General features: G+C 43.0%; 1 protein-coding gene and 1 long non-coding RNA gene across 3 annotated transcripts; one reads left to right on the top strand and one right to left on the bottom strand.

Annotated features, from left to right (window-relative positions):
- Nucleotides 1-2512: 2512 nt before the first annotated feature.
- On the top strand, nt 2513-6134 carry LOC1268576 (serine/threonine-protein kinase PLK4). 2 transcript variants are annotated; one of them, XM_061641563.1, is made up of 5 exons: nt 2531-2927; nt 3131-3226; nt 3322-4503; nt 4574-5081; nt 5168-6134. In XM_061641563.1, the coding sequence occupies exons 1-5, from the start codon at nt 2898-2900 to the stop codon at nt 5458-5460; spliced, it is 2109 nt and encodes a 702-aa protein (XP_061497547.1). In that variant the 5' UTR covers nt 2531-2897; the 3' UTR covers nt 5461-6134. The 2 variants fall into 2 exon arrangements, with proteins under 2 accessions (XP_061497548.1, XP_061497547.1); XM_061641564.1 differs by lacking the exon at nt 5168-6134 and having other exon boundaries at nt 2513-2927; nt 3322-4460; nt 4574-4605.
- A 1631-nt stretch (nt 6135-7765) lies between these two features.
- Nucleotides 7766-9811, bottom strand: LOC133391098 (uncharacterized). The gene is made up of 3 exons (XR_009764591.1): nt 9372-9811; nt 8979-9278; nt 7766-8893 (listed from the first exon to the last, which is right to left on the bottom strand). It is a non-coding gene; the product is annotated as an uncharacterized LOC133391098 (long non-coding RNA).
- Between the last annotated feature and the right edge of the window lie 12332 nt (nt 9812-22143).

Raw genomic sequence — 22143 nt, 5'->3', positions numbered from 1 at the left:
TCATTTTAAAAGTCTCATCTCGGCGCTTTTCAGAGCTTCTACACACACCGGCATGAGAAATCAATTGTCAATTCTCTCACAGCCATCTCTCAGCGGCAGTCTCGGTGTATGTAGAAACGCTCTTACAGTGGGTTAAGGACGATTTGGTTATTTGGGATACCTTTTAAAATTGATCAGAACACTACAATGCGTATGTCGACACATAATATGGCCTTTCTTGTACCAAATATCACCAATTTTACGACAAACAATGAACTAACTTAAGAGAAAAATAAATATTTGTAAGCCAGTTCACACCGTACGCTATAACCATCAAACAGTCAATTCTCTTTAATGGCTGCTCTATTGAAACGTCGCATCAAAATGGCTGTCAAAACGGGCCAAACTAAGCAACATAAAATTAATAATTAAAGTGCTTTTAACACCAATCTTAGGAAAGTAAGAGTGTTAAATTGCTTTAGTCATTTTTTTGTACATATTAATATTGATAAAAACATATTCTGACCCGTATTCGCGCTACCGAAAATAGGAACCACAAATAACCAAATCGTCCTTAACCCACTGTAAAACCACTTCAAACCCACGTGGGTTTGTGGTGGTCGATTCAGTCGTTAACCCACCAAATTTTAGAACAATCGGAGCTGCCAGTTCCGATCCGATGTATTTATCTTGCCCACCCTTAACCCACCTTTTCCAAAAATGCTTTGAGGAAAAGTTTGGTCAAGGGTTGGCTAAGGTAAATATGCTGGACAGGATTTTAACTCCTCGATTGATTAAATTCATTCACTTACATCACTGCACTTCAACTTCAGCAATATTATTAGTCTATAAACTATGCACTGACCAGCGAAATGGAGAGATCATTCACAAGTAAACAAACACACATATACACATATTACACATGAATGTTTTACAACAAACCAACTAAAACACACACACGTTTAATTGCTTCCTTTGCATAATTATATCACATTTTAACACAAGTGAAACATGTTGAGCAAATAAATTGCCCGTGCATAAAAAACTAACTTCAACAACATTGAAGTGGCTGCTTCTGTGGCCGTGTGGCTTAACCCACCAAACTGATAGTTTTTTAGCTTTGTTTGATGGAACTGGATTTTTAGTACAAGAAATTGGTGGCGTTTTCGGTATCTTGGTTATATGGGACACACCCTGCCGAAAATAGGAGCAACATCAATGTTTGCATTTTCACGAATATTTATGAAAAAGGGCTTTGAATCGACAAATAAAAAATATTGCATGAAAAAGGGCTTTGAATCGACAAATATGAACTAACATACTATGATAGTTCATCAACCACAATAACTTCACTTTCATGAAAAATAATTAAAATGAATTTGACATTTCTTGGACCATTATCCGTGCAAATCGATTAACCGGCAACCGTCCGGTCCCGAGCTACCCGGATAGTCGACGTTCTACTGTACCTTACCGCGCGGCTACATGAGGTGAAACATACAGCGAAATGAACTATTTGACAGGTGAAATATCTGACAGGTCCAACTAAAGGGTTAGGGGAGACACAACATCTGCTTTGGAAATTCTATTAAAAATAATATCTTCTTCTTTCAATATCTCGATATTGAAGTTATTTGATGGATTTAAATACGATTTTGTGGACGTTATTTGTTAACATTGCACATCAGCTGGTTGCTGTGATGCTTTATCCGTCAGATATTTCATCTATCAAATAGTTCATTTCGATGTATATTTCACCTCATGTGGCCTCGCGGTTACAATTGACAAAGAGCGTTTCTACATACACCGAGAATGCAGCTGAGAAAATAACTGACAGCATGCTTTGACAGCGACTGACAGCATTTTCAGTGAGAGAATTCTCCTCGGCATGCAAAGAACGATGGAACTGAGAAAAAATTGAATTGGCAGTTTATAGCGATCGATCAATTATTGTTTGCATTTTTGCCGTCTAATAATCGTAGAAATATTATTAAAAAGTAAAAGAAACTTTTTTAATTTCATTTTAGCGATTAAAATGAATTTTATGAACATCATTTTAAAAGTCTCATCTCGGCGCTTTTCAGAGCTTCTACATACACCAGCGTGAGAAACCGGTTGTCAATTCTCTCACAGCCATCTCTCAGCTGCATTCTCGGTGTATGTCGCTGTCAAAGCATGCTGTCAGTTATTTTGTCAGCTGCATTCTCGGTGTATGTAGAAACGCTCTCAGATTGCGCATATATTTATCTGTCAAACGGACCGGTTTGATATATGTATCTGTAAAAAAATAAATTATGGATTAGAATGTGTTCAAAACATTTTTTTTGCTTTTGGCATTAATCTGGCTCGTAAAAAAAACATGATAATTCGATTATTTCGGATGAAGCATTAATGTCGCTTAAATAAAGCGCGAGACGAGTAGCTCTGTTTGCAAAATTTAGCTACTTTTTATCGCGTCGTTTTCGCTGTATGTCTATTTGAACGGTATGAGATGACACAACAGCAGTGTGCGTTTTGTTGACATCCGCTAAATTTGGAATTTAAGCATTTGTAATAATTTCTTTTGATGTACGTACAATTTTTCAACACTTTATTCAACAAGTGAATGATAAAAAATAAACTCTGAGCTATTAATTCTGTTGTCATGTGACGAATTGTCAAAATGCTCTAGATTCCACCACCTGATATTTTTAATCCACCTTGAGATTCCACTACCTTATGTTATTAATCCACCTTGGAGCCAAGCATATTTCATTGCAGAGGCGCGTTCTTTTGTTTGCGTGTTTTTAGAGAAACTTTGAGGTTCAACTTAGCGCGTTTTAACTTTATTAGTGCGTAATTCGTTTTAGTTGATATTAATTACGGATTGAAGTGTATTTTCCTAGCATCAATTAATCGCTCTTGAAAGGACTGCAAAAATGATGGAAAAATTTGGTGAAAAAATCGAGGTTTGTTCAGGACTATTGGATTTTTAAGTTGTGAATTTGATGTTAGATTGCTAACAACATCAACCGTTGGTTTTTTTTCTAAATTCTTTGTTTGTTTATTTTTTCCACTTTTGGTCCGTTTATGACAACTGTTTACCGACTTGTTGTTCGTTTCCTCGTTAATTATATTGTTTTTGCTATGATTTATTCTTGTTTTGTTTTAGGAATACGAAGTAGGTGAAATTCTCGGCAAAGGTGGTTTTGGATGTGTGTACAAAGCAAGATGTTTAATTTCGGGCAATTCTGTTGCGATAAAAATGGTATGTTTGTCCTATATAGTATTTGTGTTGTTGTAACATATGTTGTTGCCTTGCATTTTGTTGATATCATTTCAATTATTTCCTTTTCATCTTAGATCGATAAACATGCAATGCACGCTTCTGGAATGGCCAACCGTGTTCGTCAAGAAGTAGCGATACACTCAAAGCTTAAACACCCATCCATTTTAGAAATGTATACATTTTTTGAAGACTTTAACTTCGTTTATTTGGTACTCGAGTTGGCCGAAAATGGAGAACTGCAGCAGTACCTAAAACAGCGTATTCAGCCATTTAGCGAATTTGAAGCTGCAATGATCTTACGTAAGGTAGTGGACGGACTATTTTATTTACATTCGCATAGAATATTACACCGGGATATCTCGTTATCAAACTTATTATTAACAAAAGAAATGAATATCAAAATAGCTGATTTTGGGCTTGCAACACAACTACATCGGTCAGATGAAAAGCATCTCACCCTTTGTGGTACGCCGAACTACATTTCACCAGAAGTAGCCTCACGTGCATCGCACGGTTTACCAGCTGACGTATGGGGTTTAGGATGTATGTTATATACTCTATTAGTTGGCAAGCCACCTTTTGACACAAATGGAGTGAAATCGACATTGGCGAGAGTGGTATTATCTAACTATGTTTTACCAGTTCATCTATCGTCTGACGTGAGTGATCTGATTGAACGGTTACTCAGGAAAAATCCCGCTGAGCGAATCAAATTGGAAGAAGTCCTCAGTCATCCCTTCCTTTCCCGGTATGATCTAGGCCATAAAACAGCCATAAACAGCATGAACGCTACAAATAATAAGTTTAACTCCGGTATGGACAGTGGCATGGGCACTATCGCCGGCAGCAGTGTAAGCAAATCAGATTTATTTAATGGTAACAGAGGAATGACACAAGCTAACGACAGGCGCAGCGACCATCAAAAGCAAGATCTAAATGGTGAAAAATTCACATTAGTTCATCCATACTGGAAGCAAATGCATCAGTACGAAATAGAAAATATGAGTTCTTATCGATTTCAACCTAATTCGCAAATATCACTGCTTGAAAAGTTTAATAGTGTGGAACTGGTTCATAAGTACAACATTATTGAGGACAAACTAATCGAAAATGACAAAACAAAAAACCTATATGAATTGAAACCGTCTACAGATTTTTTGGGAATGAAAAAAGAAACAGAAGTATGTAATCCTCAACAATATATATCCCGAAGGTATGTTACTCCTGTATCAGATCGATCGATTCATGAGCAAATAGTAAGTATGAAATAATATAGTATCATTTTCGTATTGATCGAAATTTATCGTTTCACTTTCACCACTTTAGAACCACGGGCATGTAACATCGGAGAATAAAAACAATAATATGCATAAAGCTTCGGGATTTGTTCCAAATAACCATCGTCATACTATGCGATTTGACACACTGCGATTGCTACCTACAAGACATCGCACAAAACATGTAATTCTCACCATAGTTGCCGAAGGTGGTGATGTCGTCCTAGAGTTTCTTAAACCAAGAGGACGGCAACGTGAGGACCGTGTTGTGGACGTGTGTCGTATATCAGGAGATGGTTTAAAATTCATATTGTATCACCCGAATGGCAATCGTGGTGTTCCAATAAAGAATGAACCGCCAGACTTACCATCCAGAAGTGCTGAGGTCATGTATAATTATGAAGATATTCCTGAGAAACATTTTAAAAAATATATGTATGCAGCTAAATTCGTTCAAATGGTTAAAGCAAAAACCCCAAAAATTACATTATATAGTGACAAAGCTAAATGTCAGCTCATGGAGACTTTACAGGATTATGAAGTTGTTTTCTATGATGGTATGTATCCATAATGATTATTGCTTGGCTATAATCTGTTCTGTTGTTAAATATTAACTGGAATATGATGTTCTCTTTTCATACAGATACAAAAATTATACTTAGTTCGACGAATAATGAGATAAAAATGATTGATGGAAGTGGCAAGGTTTATCGAGGATTGGAATCCATATCAGCTATAAACATTACATATCTACATCATTTTCAAGAAACCCGAGAACATTGCCATAGGATCGAAAAAATGCTGTCCACTGTATCATATTCCGGTAAAACGTTTCCGGTCATAATTGGAAGACGTCAAGGGAACTTCTGTGGCAGCATTGCTTTAAGGAAAGACGTGTTTAATTACCGGTTTTCTCCACTAAGTGTACGAACTTGATTTAAAAGAAGTTTATTACTATTGCAGGTACAATTACAATGTAAAAACTATGTATCATACAAAGGTGCTGATTAGAGATTTAACCAAAAGATTACATGAGAGAGTTCATCCCTAATTAATTTCTTTTTGATTAACACTTTGACAGTCCTACGATGAAACAAAAAAAAATCACAGAACCATAATAAAATACAGTCTTTCCCCGAGTTACAAGGTTTTCCGATAGAACTCAAGACAGAAGGACACTGTCATGAAACTAATCGATAATGTGCCGCAGTCTTGCGATACAAATTCGCAGATCCCGGTATCGTCAACGTTTTCAAGTATCGTTCCGCAGTCTTGCGATTGATTCCCGCAGATTCATAAAAGTGTCCCGCAGTCTTGAGTTCTATAGTAACCCTGTATAATATTCCCAAGCAACATTTTTATTGTACTTCTATCATCAATGCGACCGTTTGTTTTAGATAGTTGAATAAAAAATTTAACTGTACTGATTATTCATGCTAATTGTTACATTATAAGTACCAAAAAGTCTTATTTTGGTAAATCATTACACTGTGGTTCGCGGACAAAAGCTATCGTAGTTTAAAAACTCTTAAAATGGAAATTAATTTCGATTAACATTTTTAATAAGCAGAAAATAAAACATCTTGAAATCATATTTTATATATAACATATATGATATGTATTGATAAACTACATTAACTACAAGATTGCATGCCCTACAAATTCAATTCCTTGGTTTTGCCAAGAGGTGGGAAAAAATAAAAATAATAGAAACCCCAAAGGCCACAGATTAAGCTTAAACGACAATTAAATCGAATATCTATAGAAGAAAAACGAAAACTCCATAGCTTCATTAGTTTGCTCAATAGATGGTATTACAAACGTGTAATCCCAAGCGCCACAGATTAAGCTTAAACGACTGCAAAATTGAGTATCCATAGATAAAAATGAAAGCTCCACAGCTTCATTGGTTTGATCAATAGATGACGTATTACAACTCATCATTATATTGCTTTCCTTTTTCTTGCAATGTGTTTCGACAACTTTCATCTTATCATGCCCTATACAGCCTTCTAACTTTCTGAGCAAAAATTTATATGAATGGTCGTGTGGTCAGATACGTGGGTATCAACACCAACGACCATTACTCAAATCTCACTTCCCGGCAAACAACCCGCAGTGCAAGTGACAGCGATTTGCGAGGGCGCGCGAGGGCTCGCACGCCATACAAGTTCACTGCTCCAGAGCCCTCGCATTAAAGAGCTTGCGAGCCTTGAAAGTGTCATATGAGCGAGACAGCTGTATGTCAAGTGTATGGCTATCTCTTTCTGGCAAGAAAAAAGCTCCAAAATGCAACGGTGTTGGTGGACTAAATTTAAATGGCCAAAAATTTTGACCACACACACTCTCTCTCCCGATGCCTTCCCCTGTCCTCTCTTCCTTCAGGCCCCTTCCTCTTATTTCCGCGCGCCGTTCGCTTGTGTGCGATAGCTCATCAGCTGGTACTGGTATATTGTAGGGTTGTAGTTGTATCTTGAATTGGCGATTGGTACATATATATGTAGTGTATTTGGTTTTACCTGTGACCTTGACGATGCGAAAGCCGGTCAATTCTGGTGTTGAAGCAATATTTGTGCTATGCTGGTGGTTTCCGTTCCGTGCCGTTTCTGATGTGGCCATTTGATCGCCATGTCGATCAACGGTTATGAAGCCAATTTCAAACGAGCGAAAGTGAAGGAATAGTTCCGTACCGAAAATTTGATTTTGTATCACGTGATCTCAACCCGATGTAAGCTGGTTTTATCGGCCGTATGAGATAATGATTTCATGTGTTTGTGATTTTCCCAAAAATTGACCCACAATTCAATACGATTTGACTATTTTAATTGATTCCTCATACCAGTGGCGGATCTAACGATAGGCGGACTAGGCGGTCGCCTGGGGCCCCGCCGATTCAGGGGCCTCGTAGATCGCTAGTTTATAGTATGCCGTATGGACAGAGTACTAGCGACTAGCCCCCGGAAGGATGGAAGTTGGGGCCCCGAGGCTGGCGAAGCTTCTATTAACTGCTTCTTTCCATTTTCCCTTCTCTTCTTCTTCTATTTGTCGTATACCTGGTCATGCCAGCCAATGCAAGCTTTAGCGTCTTTTTAGTACCACACACCCGGCTGGCCAGTCCTTACTACGAGGGGACGGTCTATATGAGGCTTGAACCAATGACGGGCATGATATTATCATCCTTTATGTATCCACATTAATACAAAATGTGCGACAAAACAACACATAAACGTCGTTCAACAGCTCTTTGGTTTATTTCTTTAACACATGATTATAAAGCCACATACATAAGGAAGAAGAAAAAGAAAGCCACATCCAAAAACACACGCGGGAGGGGGAGGGGGAGAGAACAGCCACTCTCGGTTCCGTATCAAGATCCTCTCTGAGGACATCACACGCTGACAGTGCCTCTTTCAACGGTGAGCCCTCAGGATCGGGCAGTGATCTGTGCACATCCATTTGAACGTGTCACCAACTGATAATAAAACATTAGAAACAGACTCTCTCACCCGCAGGTACCCATTTTCTACCATCTGTTACACATTCTGTGACACACCGTTTTGTCTGTCCTTGCGAACGACTATGGGCTGGATCTTTCAGTACCAGGGGTATGACATGGCCTACCCATCGCGGACAGGCGAGTATGGTGCGCTACAAGCTACCCGATCCACCAGGTTAATCCAATGATAGACTAGCCGCATCCCTGCTGTTAGGGTTTGTAAAACACAAGACGAGGCAAAGCGACATGCGCAATCGAAAAGCAGTCCGCAAAGAATCCAGATAAAATAAACTAGTGAACGTGCATACAAACCTTCTAACAAACTAAATATATGTCATCATCTTTATTCCCCCTTTAAAAATGCGTAGTGTTTTATGATAATATAAACTAAATTTATTTATCTTAAATGTTGTGCAAAACCCACAAATACGAGTGGAGGCCCTAATCAGTCACATAAATGTAAGATTGGTTTAAGCGTCTAGCAGGGAAATATTCTAAACTAGAGCAGGATTTAGTAGCAATTTAACTTGCGAGTGGGGGGTGAGTTCCTTTTTTGGGCCCCCTCAAGACCACGGGGCCCTACGCGGCCGCTTAGTTTGCTTAGCGCTTATTCCGCCCCTTGACCCACACGGGCTTGTCAAAACACTTAACTTAAAATTAAGCATATCGATGTATGCCTTAAAGCGTACTTAATTCTAATCTTAACTCGTTAACATCATCAAAATAACACTATTAACGTGACGTCGTATAGATGTGCGAAAGTGGGTTAATGTTACCAATTTGCCGCTGGAGATGAGTGTTTGTCGCCTTTCCGGGGTTATTCGGTGGCATGTTGGTGCTGCCAGCGAGCGGCCGTCGATGAAATCGATACACCTGAGGGAATATAAAACATTTGTTTTAGAGAGAAGATAAAACAACAGATCTAGATGTAGCGATAGTGCATCTAAAAGGAACTCACTTGTGGGATTTTTTCTCCTGCCAGGAAATTTGACCGCAATCAGTAGTGCGGTCGGTTCGGTCCTGTTGCTGCTGCAGCTATTGTGAGGCAGAGGATAATGATCAGAAGGGTTGCATTCCTGCCCCGAACGTTGTTAACGAGCGCGCTCGACATTGTCTCACGGCGCAATCTGGGCACCCGGTGCCGGCTGGGCCTCTAGCGTGTTGTGCTGGTAGAGCCCGACTCGTCGCCGTACAGCTTCCGGAGGATCTTCTTGAATGGTTCCTCGTAAGCCCACGTTCCAGGATAGAGGAAAATTGGCTGCAAAAAAGGAATAAACACCGTGATTAGCATCCTAATCCCTAGCTTCACCAAACAATCTTCTTCTTCTTTCGTGGCCCACTTACAACTTACCGTATCATACACAATCATACACAGCGCACAGTCGCAAACACCTGCCGCAGGCCCATATCATTCCTGCATTATATCTGCAAGTTAAAAGAGGCCATATTCTATTAAAATAATGTTTCTTTATCACCGTAATCGCTGGATAACGCGTGCGCGAGTTTAGAGTGCAGATGGTTCTCCAGCCACGGGGCCCCAACGACCATCTTTCTGGGGGCCCTTGTCGCTAATACTCTGTCCACTTGTAGACATATGGCATACTACAGACTAGAGATTTTCGGCGACCGCCTAGTCCGCCTACCGTTAGGTCCACCGCTGGTTCATGGCGGTGTTTTTTTTATCGTGGAGGTGCATCCTGACTGCAGCGTATGCATCGAGCAGGAGACAGTGTGGCAGTATGCAAGTTACCCGCTGGACATAAGCGGTCGCGCGGCAACGCCATCATTCCGCACATCTGCATGCCCGTCGTGGGTTCTAAGACGATCTTAGGCGAGGGGTAGGAAGGAGATCGGTGGTGAGGGACGTGAAAGCTCAGCTCGACAGAATCGCTATAGGAGGAAGCGCGGCAACTAGACTAGATTAGAGAAATTAGAGCGAGAGGTACCTCACCAACCCTCGCATTGGTTGCCGGGTTGCTTCAGTGCTGATGGTTTCGGTTGGAGTTTAGTATTTAAACAATCGCATCGCCGTTCTAGTTCTAGCGATGCATAACTTCAATGCGAAACCATACAACAGTACAGAGGAAACGAGAAAGCTCTCCTCCAAGCGAGGAAGCTCAACTGGTTGGGTATCCCACAAACAGATGGCGCCACCAGCTTTTTTTTAGCTATTTTTAGAATACATGAGTCGTTTGCCGTCTGCTAAACGAGGTCTTTCTATATTCCGTTTAGGTAGAGTGCTTGAGGCGTTTAGAAGCCGTTTAGTGGTCGTTTAGTGGATTTGTGGCACTTGGGATGGCCCTTAAGGCCCGTGGCAACGCTTCATCGGATGCGATTTTATCGGACGTGCGAATCGTACGCCGTGTCAACGCTCTTCCGATTCGCATTGCGATTTTTTAAGTGTGTTTGACATTTGAAGATAAACAAAACGACAACAACACAAAGCAGCCTCTGAATAAAGGCTAACACGGTAAAGTTAACTTTAAATAAATCTACTGTTAGTTCCCGCTGCGCAAAGCGACGGAAGAAATCATGGAGTTCTGAGACCCGCTGCGCAAAGCGACGGAAGAAATCATGCCGTTCGGAGAATTTTATCATGCCATCTTTTTCCCTCCAACGGCAAATTTGTCAAGCAGCTCGTCGAGCTACCCGTCCCTGGCTCCGCCTCGTACCCCTCGCCTGAGCGCGCTGTCGAAGGTTTGAATGTGTTGGTGCGTCAGACGGCCAATCGCTGTCAGCCGCCGTCCGTGCTTTTTCCCTCCATAGCGCTATCTCTTTCACGCGTGTGGACAATGCTCGCGAGCTGTTGTGGCGCCTAAAAATGCCGTTAACAAACATTGCGGCGATGAAGTTGCATTTTCACAAATCAAACCAAAAAATTGCAATGAGTTCAAACACTGCAATATAAAAATGACTAAGGAATCGCTAGTTTACGCAGGAGGGTTTGCTGTGCAACGCGCAGAACCCTAATTCGCATTAACACGTTCAGTCCGGCGCTGATTTTCATGAGCTTACCGTTCCGCCGGCATCTAGAACGCAAGCTGATTGTGAAACCGGTATACTGGAAAGTTCACTGGCAGTCCCTGGGGCCTGCCATCGTGCTGAACGTGTTAAGCAGTAAGCATAGCACTAAGATTTTGCTTTCGCCTGTTGTGGATAACATAAATATGCTAAGCATCCTGCGCATGGTTGTGAGTGTGCGTGTGTATGCAAAACTGTCGCCGAATGTATGCTCTTCCGGAATGTTATGATCCATCGGTCAAAGAAAGCAAGGTGTTCATGAAAGGCGGAAAGACGAATTGAGGCCCCTGTAAATGGTAACTGATGACCAGGAGGAGGGGGTACTGGCACACAGCTGTTGGGAGATAGATTGAACATTATACTTAAATTGCTGGCGGATGGAGGGGGGGTGGCCATGGAACCCCTACGATCATCGGTCACAGGCCCTAAAATTGTTGCCGGCATGAGGGGTGGGGTGGGGGGGGGGGGGTGGGAGAGTGCAGATGGTTCTCCAGCCACGGGGCCCCAACGACCATCTTTCTGGGGGCCCGTGTCGCTAATACTCTGTCCACTTGTAGACATACGGCATACTACAGACTAGAGATTTTCGGCGGCCGCCTAGTCCACCTACCGTTAGGTCCACCGCTGGTTCATGGCGGTGTTTTTTTTATCGTGGAGGTGCATCCTGACTGCAGCGTATGCATCGAGCAGGAGACAGTGTGGCAGTATGCAAGTTACCCGCTGGACAGGAGCGGTCGCGCGGCAACGCCATCATTCCGCACATCTGCATGCCCGTCGTGGGTTCTAACCGCGTATGAACCGTTCGCCGTAGCAAGAACTGACTATCCGGCTACGTGGTACTCAAGTCCTGAAAAGGCCGGCATGACCGCGTAGGCCATTACGCCAATAATAATAATGTAATGGGTTAGGCGATAGCTACGGTCGCCATATGATGAGCGTACAGCTGTACCTCAAGTATCGTCGCGGTAGGTCAGTTTTTACTGACATGAGCCGAGGTGGAATAACACTTTTGTTCGAAGCGGACTTTTCAACACTTGATCGTCCAGGCGATCATAGAAACCTTTAGGAGGTTTCCCTTACTGGAAACGTTGGAGTTTAGAAGCCTTACCTTGGGTAGGGGGACATAACTAAACTCTTGAAATAAGTTCCCAAGTGCCACAAATCCACTAAACGACCACTAAACGGCTTCTAAACGACTCAAGTTCTCTACCTAAACGGAATATAGAAAGACTTCGTTTAGCAGACGGCAAACGACTCATGCATTCTAAAAATAGCAAAAAAGCTGGTGGCGCTCTCTGTTGGTGGGATACTCCAACCAGTTGAGCTTCATCGCTTGGAGGAGAGCTTTCTCATTTCCTCTGTACTGTTGTATGGTTTCGCTTTGAAGTTATGCATCGCTAGAACTAGAACGGCGATACGATTGTTTAAATACTAAACTCCAACGGAAACCACCAACACTGAAGTAAGTGAGATTTAAGTAATGGTCGTTGGTGTTGATTCCCACGTATCTGACCACACGACCATTCATATAGATTTTTGCTCAGAAAGTTAGAATGCTATATAGGTCACGATAAGATGAAACTTGTTGAAACACATTGCGAGAAAAGGATAGCAATATAATGATGAGTTGTAATACGCCATCTATTGATCAAACCAATGAAGCTGTGGAGCTTTCATTTTTTTTCTTTGGATTTCAATTTTCCAGTCGTTTAAGCTTAATCTGTGGCGCTTGGGTTGGAAGGCGAAGTATTAGGAAGCGTAACGTCCTATCTTGGCAGTCCGAACGAATCTGACTTGCCACGGTCGGAATCGGTTTTATTTATACTCAATGGGTTTCGAAATATTGGTTTTGGTATGTGTTTTTGTCCTAATTAAAGGTTATTGATATGAGGTACAATTAATACATTTTATTGGAGTGAGGTGTCTGTCAATTTGTTCCTATGCTGCGCTTTTAGTGTTTTTACAAAGGTTCTGGAAAGTTTCAACTGTTCTAGCCAAAGAACGAGTGTGTTCGTCGATCTTTGCCTACACTGCGCTTTTAGCAATAAGTTGCTATGCGTCTCTGTTTGTCCACTTTGCCGCAGTAACGCTTGAATTGCTTATGTTGCGCGTTTCGGTTGTTTTCGATAAATGTGTCTCAATTGTTTTTTCTATGAACGGTATGGTCTGGGTGTGTTGCTATGGTGTGGATTGATTTGCTGATGTGTTCTAATGAATGTGTTGCAATGGTGTGATTTGGCTTTCCGAAGTGTGTTACAATGTGTCTATAGCTGATAGTGTGTATTATAATAAGTTCTGTATAGCAGATAAGCTACAACAATAATAATAAGAAGAAGAACTTAGCATAGCAGTCCACACTCGGGGAAGGTTGTTGTTTTGACTTTGGTGCTGCCGGGTCTACCGCTGTGGCGCGACAAATGCACGGAATGCACTTGACCAAAACATGAACCTACCGATCCGAACCCATTCCAAGGCAATGCCGGTCAATCGGCGTCATGATACCGACTCAAAACCAACAAGCCACCAGATTCTGGACGGACATGTGCAGCACCATACGCGCACCATAATAAACAAATCCAGAATCCTCTTTTGTATGGATTCAATTCAAAATGTTGGTTCTACTTGGGTCCGCTAGCTGAATTAGATATAAATGACATATCGCACGCTCGTTTGCTTAGATCGTGTGTCTTTTTAATACCCCCAACAGCAGAGCCGATCGCAAAGATGCCGATGCCAATGGTTGTGTTGTCTCTCAGGTAGCGAGATCGAAAATGCATGGACTTTGTAGCCGCAGCGGATGAAAATGTACGCATTAGAATAAAATAGTTTTGGGGTTTTCAAACGCACGCACACACACAAACACACAAACACGCGCGCGCAAACTCACATACACACACACACACACACACACACACACACACACACACACACACACACACACACACACACGTGTATATATATATATATATATATATATATATATATATATATATATATATATATATATATATATATATATATATATATATATATATATATATATATATATATATATATATATATATATATATATATATATATATATATATATATATATATATATATATATATATATATATATATATATATATATATATATATATATATATATATACATACACCTATAACTATACACATACACTAGGCATGTGAGGGTATGACGTGAGACGCGAATTGCATTAAATTCGTGACCGTCGAGCGGCTTGGCATGAACCCATGTTGGTTCACGCTGATCCAGCTTTTTACCTGGAAAGAAATTACGGAGTGAACTGCAATTTCGAAAACTTTGCTACAAGCCGGTAGCAGAACAATGCCACGGTAGTTTGACACGTCAGCGGAATTACCTTTCTTGAAGATGGGACAAAGCCAGCCCGATTTCCATGAAGAAGGGAAGCAGCAGAGGCGCAGGGATAGATTGAAAATGAATGACAAAAGAGGGGCTATCACCTCAGCCGTTTTTTTCAAAAGTGAGGGAGGAATTCCGTCAGGGCCTGCAGAGAAAGAAGGTTTTAGTTTTGAAAGAGCTTCTGAGACAGAATGTTCATCGAAGCCAAAGCAGGACACATCAATCACATCTTGGGGGGTAAACGAAAGACATTGAGATGCGGTATTGGGTATTTGCGAGGGAGGGCTAAAAATATTCGAGAAATGGTTGCGAAAAAGCGAGCAAATATCCTCCGGCGATGAGGCGTATACGGACTCTAAATGCATAGTGCTCGGGAGAGAGCTGCCTTTGCGTCGAGCATTCATAAATTTCCAGAAAGCACGGGGGTACCAGCGGAGGCGCGTCTGAAGGATAAGAATATAACCATTGTAGCGAGTGCGGTTATAAAGTCGATATGCGGCAGCTGCATATTTGTAAGTTCTAAGAGCGTTAACAGAACGGGTACTCCAGTATGCACGTTGGTAGCGGAATTTGTCACGCTTCAGGGACTTTAAGGTAGCATCAGACCAGGGAGGGGAACGAGGGGGATTGCGCTTGGGACAACATTGCGGGAGTGTGGATAAAAAGAGGGATGTGAAAGTAGAAACGGCCAAATTTACATCTTTACAAGAGTAAAGTTGTGACCAATCTATATTAGAAAGAGAAGTATTTAATAGGTTAAAATCAGTTTTTCTAAAATCGAGCAAGGGGGCGGTAATTAAACGAGAAGAGCTACGCTGAGAACGATTACTGGGGGTAAGTGAACCTGTGATTTTAAGAGACAGTTCCAGCGGGGAGTGGTGAGGGTCTATCTGTAGGATGGGAACTGGAGCTTGCGAGACGTATGTACATGTAGACGTTGCATTAGACTGATTTTTAGGGAAAGTAAAAATTAGATCAAGCTGAACCTGTCTGAAATTACTTACACTACTCAGCTGACTAAGGCTGTGGTAACGCACGATATCGATGAATAAACTTGAAGAATGAGCTGATGAGGCAGGAACTAGGAGCGGCAAGAAGGCGGGAGTTGGGTCCGGTGACGCGTGCCAGGTAATAGATGGAATGTTGAAATCACCGAACAGCAGTAAACGATCATTTTTCTTCATGCGCGAGATGATTTCGTCGATCGATGCATCTAACGCGTTAAGCGTGCTGGCATCGGCGCTGAGAGTAGGCGGCAGATAGATAGATCCGATGAAGAGAGAGCAGGATAGGAGTTTTAAACGTATCCAGCGCTGCTCGAGCGAATCGGAAGCTGGAGAAATCTCACAGGCTGCGAGCTTTCGGGAGACAGCGATGAGAGTGCCCCCGCCGCGAGAGCGTGAGCTGTTGCGAGAATTGCGATCGCATCGGTATACAACGAAGTTGTTATCAATTGCTAGAGATGAGGGAATGTTCTCTGAGAGCCATGTTTCGGTGAGAATGAGTACATGGTATTCTGTATCAACTGAAGCGAGTCTGAGATCGTCTAGCTTGGTCCTTAAGCCACGGGTATTTTGGTAGTAGAACCGTAGATCATCGATAGGATGCGGGAATGATGCGTGTAAGGGTAGCGGGGCACTAACCACAATAGGTGAAGCGACGGAAGGTAAAGTTTCGAAGCGCTCAGCAGCATGATGGAGAGGGGTTATTGGCGTAGAGGTGCTGTTTGACTGCGCTGTTGTCGCTGCTGGTTCGTCAACAGGGGGGAAGTTGGCGGCGCTGAATCGGTACGGATAGACGGAAGTGATTCGTGTACTTGGGTCGCATCTGTTGATTGCCTGGGACGGGATGGCGGCAGCGGTGGTTGAAGAAAATCCCGGCGAGCATTGTAGTCCAAAAATTCGCGGAATGCGAGGTGAGGGGGCCAAGAGCAGGGCGATAGAGCTTTGGCTTTCAGTGACAGGGGGACCCCGACCTTGAAAGATACAAAGGAAAGTCGCGATTCGTCTGCCCCTTGCTTTACCAATCGGATAACCGCAACGTCATGGTGTTCAGACGAGATTTTACAAAGGTGGTGAAGTTGTCTGCTGTGACGTCAGGGCTGATGTGTGCGAAGTAGATCCAGAAGCGAGGTTCGGAAACAGTAACCGTTTTGATAGCGTGATCATTGTTTGACGAACTTCCAGTGCCATGTAATAGCGGGGGTTGCGGTTGTTTTGGTCCCGTGACGTTTGTGTTGGTGCCTGCACCGGTGTTGATCTGTGTTGGTGCTAACGGTGGATAATTGCCGTCGTCGGATATGTGAGTGTCATTAACCGGCCTAGGTGGGCATACATCACGACCAAAATCCTGTTTAAGGCTGGAAATTGCGTTGTTGATATCGCTGCGTAGGAGATCTCTAAGCTCTCCCACAAGCGTAGATTTTAGGTGCTGCAAATAAGGAATGACAGCACATCCTTTGCAATACCACTTTAGTTGAGGATTGCACTTTAGGTCCATTATAGAGCCTTTACTGAGGCCTATACAGGTAGGATGGTAAAGACCACCACAAGTGCCACTACAGGGAACGGCCTCGCCGTTGATAGTGTTAGTGCAGGCTATGCAGCTCATCCTGTGCTGTGTGCGATGGGGCTATGACTGCTCGTGTGGTGGTGTGAAGGTGTCGTCAGGAAACTGATAATGGCGCTGATGCGAAGATCCACAGCGGCCTAACTTTTCAGGCGATGAAAACACAATGAACAGGCTCGCAAAACGCATTAAACACACGCAAATTGAGACAATCGCTCAAGTAGCTGCAGCGCAGCCAACAGTGAAAGAGCTTCGCTAGTTGTAACCGGGGTAAAACACTTGGCGAAAGGGGAGCTGAAGATAAGTGCAGCCGACGGCGCTCGCGTTTGACGTTTTACGTGTGATGCTTAGAAGGACGTTGAAGCATCAAACATGTTCAAATTAAAAAATATTAGATGAATGTTAGACGTATTAGAGCTTGTTTTAACACGTTGTCTGCCACCATACATGCCCACTGAACTGCCCCGTCAGGCCACGGAATCACTCTTTGAAATCAAATTCACCAATTCTCTTTGTTGTCTCAGTCGCTCCACAATGTCGTTTGTTGGGCTAATTCCATGGAATTTCATTCTTGGAACCCCCCCCCCCTCCCCTCCCTTCCCTTCCCTTTCTTTACCTCTCGCAAAAGTCGGTGACATTCCGACTCCAACGCTTTGCAACGCTTTGGTACGCGCATGCAAACGATGCTACAACAATGACAGGCAAAGCATGGGCCGATGAAAGGCACGTGAAACTGTGAAAAGATCGATTACGTATTGTCCAAGCTGTCCCGATCAACCTCAACTTTGTGATGAGTGTTTTAAGATTGTGCATCAAAAGTAAAGGATGAATAAAAGAACTCCAAGATTTTTTTTGTTGGATGTTAGCATTTATTAATTTGTGTGTGACCTTGAGACGCTGTGGGAGAAGCTGGATTGGGATTTGAAGTGTTATCGGTGTATTGATGGTTTATTTTATTTCGTGCCGCTGCTGATGAGACCATTCGATGCCCGTGGCAATCAAGGGTGACGAAGCCTATTTAAAACAATCGTAGGAGAACGTCTAACACCAATCTAATATATTTTTTAATTTGAACATGTTTGATGCATCAACGACCTTCTAAGCATCATGTAGCACAATGTATAGTGGCAATAATTTTTTTTTTAATGTGCCGAAATCTGTCTAGAGTTTTTGGGACGTCACACACACGCACACACACAGCGCGGGGAAATTGATCGTCCTCTCTACCATGCCGCGATCCCCCTCCCCGCTCGGCCCTTTGGATGATGATGCGCTACAAGATAGCTGAATCAGCCGTTCTACCGATAAGGTAGCCGTACACTCTCGTGCGTGTATGTATATGTGTGTTATTAAGTAATATGTGTGTATATTACCCACCGGTCACCAGCACTCAGAGATCCGCTGAGATTGAAGCTGGCTTTGAAGCTGAGTTGGCGAAATTATTCAACCGATCCGTCGGGTCCCGAAGCCGAAGCAAACCCGAAGCCGAAGCAAAACCCGAACGGGGGTCTGCACGAACCTTCGTTTAATTAGTCCCCTCCCCCTTTTTTGCCAGGATTTCTTTCCAAAATGATACAGTGCGGACCATTATATCAACATGATTCGATTTATTGGATATCGAACCAACATAGAATACAAAAAAAAAACACACAACACATGCACAATAATCACTGAACTTAATTCTAAATTAATGCACATAATAAAAAAACACTTTTTACACTCGCACAAAGAAAAATTAAAATCAACACAGCACTTTCTGCTCCACATCGCTGTCGCGCCTAGTTCTGCTCGCTGCACTGTACGGGCCACCATCTCCAACACCACGACACTGCCACAGGTTTTGTTGTCTCCGTTCGCCGTGAAACACACATGAAATGGAAGAAAAATGATATTAATTAGAAGGGGGGATGTTGGTTGATAATTTTAATCACTTTTACTTACCTCAAATTAAACAAAACTCTATTTTTTACGGGGTTTATCCGCCAAGCGCTGAAACACCACACAAGCACCAACTTCACTCAACTGAAAGTGAAGCCTACTGCGTGAATGTGTGTATGCGCTTCTGCCAAGCCAACCGCGCCGTACTGCGTGTGTAGCCAAGTGCGTGTGTGTGTATATTTGCACCACTGGACACAGAACACAAATCTCACCGCACAGCAGAGCGTGTGTCGCCAAGTGTATGCATGTGTGTATTTGCACCACTGAATTCTGAACGTCCGCCGCACCGCACCACACAGCGTGTATCGGCAAGTGCGTGGCTGTGTGTAGTATCACCGTGGACTGCAGAAAACTGCCTGCACTAGAACAGAGCGCTGGTGTGGCCAAATGTGTGCATGTGTGTACTTGCTCCACTGAAAGCCGGTATCGCACCAGATTTCGGGTGTCGCCTTGTGCGTGTGTTTGTGTTATTGTCACAGCACACTCGTTCGTCATTTTTTTTTCCGTTTTTTCGCTTGAGCCACTCGATTTCGTTCTTCGCTGATTTTGGCAGCGCACGAAGAGGTTTCGGTTTCAACTTCCAACAACAACAACCACACGAGGAGGCTCGGGGACACTCATCAGGGGAAAATCGCTCAAATTAGAGCGAGAGACAGATAGAAAAAGTGAAAGGTCAATATAAAATCTTCGGCTTTTGACTGTTGGGTACCCACTAAACAAAGCCGAAGATTTTATATTGACCTTTCACTTTTTCTATCTGTCTCTCGCTCTAATTTGAGCGATTTTCCCCTGATGAGTGTCCCCGAGCCTCCTCGTGTGGTTGTTGTTGTTGGAAGTTGAAGCCGAAACCCCCTCGTGCGCTGCCAAAATCAGCGAAGAACGAAATCGAGTGGCTCAAGCGAAAAAACGAAAAAAAAATGACGAACGAGTGTGCTGTGACAATAACACACACACGCACAAGGCGACACCCGAAATCTGGTGCGATACCGGCTTTCAGTGGAGCAAGTACACACATGCACACATTTGGCCACACCACGGTGATACAACACACAGCCACGCACTTGGCGATACACGCTGTGTGGTGCGGTGCGGCGGACGTTCAGAATTCAGTGGTGCAAATACACACATGCATACACTTGGCGACACACGCTCTGCTGTGCGGTGAGATTTGTGTTCTGTGTCCAGTGATGCAAATATACACACACACGCACTTGGCTACACACGCAGTACGTACGGCGCGGTTGGCTTGGCAGAAGCGCATACACACATTCACGCAGTAGGCTTTACTTTCAGTCCAGTGAGGTTGGTGCTTGTGTGGTGTTTCAGCGCTTGGTTGTCAGCGGATAAATCCCGTGAAAATGGAGATTTATCTAATTTAAGATAAGTAAAAGTGATTAAAATTATCAACCAACATCCCCCCTTCTAATTAATAACATTTTTCTTCCATTTAATGTGTGTTTCACGGCGAACGGAGACAACAAAACCTGTGGAATCAAACCTGTCGTAGTGTTGGCGTATTTGGCCCGTACAGGGTAGCGAAAGGAACTAGGCGTAACAGTGAGGAAGAGCAGAAAGTGTTGTGACGATTTTGAGATTTTATTCACTGTGCGAGTGTAAAAAGTGTTTCTTAAATTATGTGCGTTAATTTAGAATTAAGTGCAGTGGTTATTGTGCATGTGTTGTGTTTTTTTTGTATTTATGTTATATAAAATATTCAATAAATCGAATCATATTGATATAATGGTTCGCACTGTATCATTTCGGAAAGAAATCCTGGCAAAAAAGGGGGAGGGGGCTATTTTAACGAAGGGTCGTGCCGAACCCCGTTCGGGTTTTGCTTCGGCTTCGGGTTTGCTTCGGCTTCGGGACCCGACGGATCGGTTGAATAATTTCGCCAACTCAGCTTCAAAGCCAGCTTCAATCTCAGCGGATCTCTGAGTGCTGGTGACCGGTGGGCAACAGTCAAAAGCCGAAGATTTTATATTGACCTTTCGTTTTTTCTATCTGTCTCTCGCTCTAATTTGAGCGATTTTCCCCTGATGAGTGTCCCCGAGCCTCCTCGTGTGGTTGTTGTTGTTGGAAGTTGAAACCGAACCCCCTTCGTGCGCTGCCAAAATCAGCGAAGAACGAAATCGAGTGGCTCAAGCGAAAAAACGAAAAAAAATGACGAACGAGTGTGCTGTGACAATAAGACACACACACGCACAAGGCGACACCCGAAATCTGGTGCGATACCGGCTTTCAGTGGAGCAAGTACACACATGCACACATTTGGCCACACCACGGTGATACAACACACAGCCACGCACTTGGCGATACACGCTGTGTGGTGCGGTGCGGCGGACGTTCAGAATTCAGTGGTGCAAATACACACATGCATACACTTGGCGACACACGCTCTGCTTTGCGGTGAGATTTGTGTTCTGTGTCCAGTGGTGCAAATATACACACACACGCACTTGGCTACACACGCAGTGCGGCGCGGTTGGCTTGGCAGAAGCGCATACACACATTCACGCAGTAGGCTTTACTTTCAGTCCAGTGAGGTTGGTGCTTGTGTGGTGTTTCAGCTCTTGGTGGTCAGCGGATAAACCCCGTAAAAATGGAGATCATTCTAATTTAAGGTAAGTAAAAGTGATTAAAAATATCAACCAATATTCCCCCTTCTAATTAATATCATTTTTCTTCCATTTCATGTGTGCTTCACGGCGAACGGAGACAACAAAACCTGTGGCTGTGTCGTAGTGTTGGAGCAGTGGCCCGTACAGTGCAGCGAGAAAAACCAAGAGCAACAGGGATGAGGAGCAGAAAATGCTGTGCTAAATTTGTTTTTTTTTTTCACTGTGCGAGTGTAAAAAGTGTTTTTTTTTTAAATTATGTGCGTTGATTTATAATTAAGTGCAGTGATTATTGTGCAAGTGTTGTGTTTTTTATATGTTGGTTCGATATTCAATAAATCGAATAATGTTGATATAATGGTTCGCACTGTATTATTTCGGAAAGAAATCCTGGCAAAAAAGGGGGAGGGGGCTATTTTAACGAAGGGTCGTGCCGAACCCCGTTCGGGTTTTGCTTCGGCTTCGGGTTTGCTTCGGCTTCGGGACCCGACGGATCGGTTGAATAATTTCGCCAACTCAGCTTCAAAGCCAGCTTCAATCTCAGCGGATCTCTGAGTGCTGGTGACCGGTGGGTAGGCATGGGCAAAACGATT

The sequence above is a fragment of the Anopheles gambiae genome, chromosome 2 (genome assembly GCF_943734735.2).
Source record: "Anopheles gambiae chromosome 2, idAnoGambNW_F1_1, whole genome shotgun sequence".
NCBI classification, from domain to species: domain Eukaryota; kingdom Metazoa; phylum Arthropoda; class Insecta; order Diptera; family Culicidae; genus Anopheles; species Anopheles gambiae.
The sequence above is the reverse complement of the archived record's forward strand: the minus strand, read 5'-3'. Positions and strand labels throughout refer to the sequence as shown.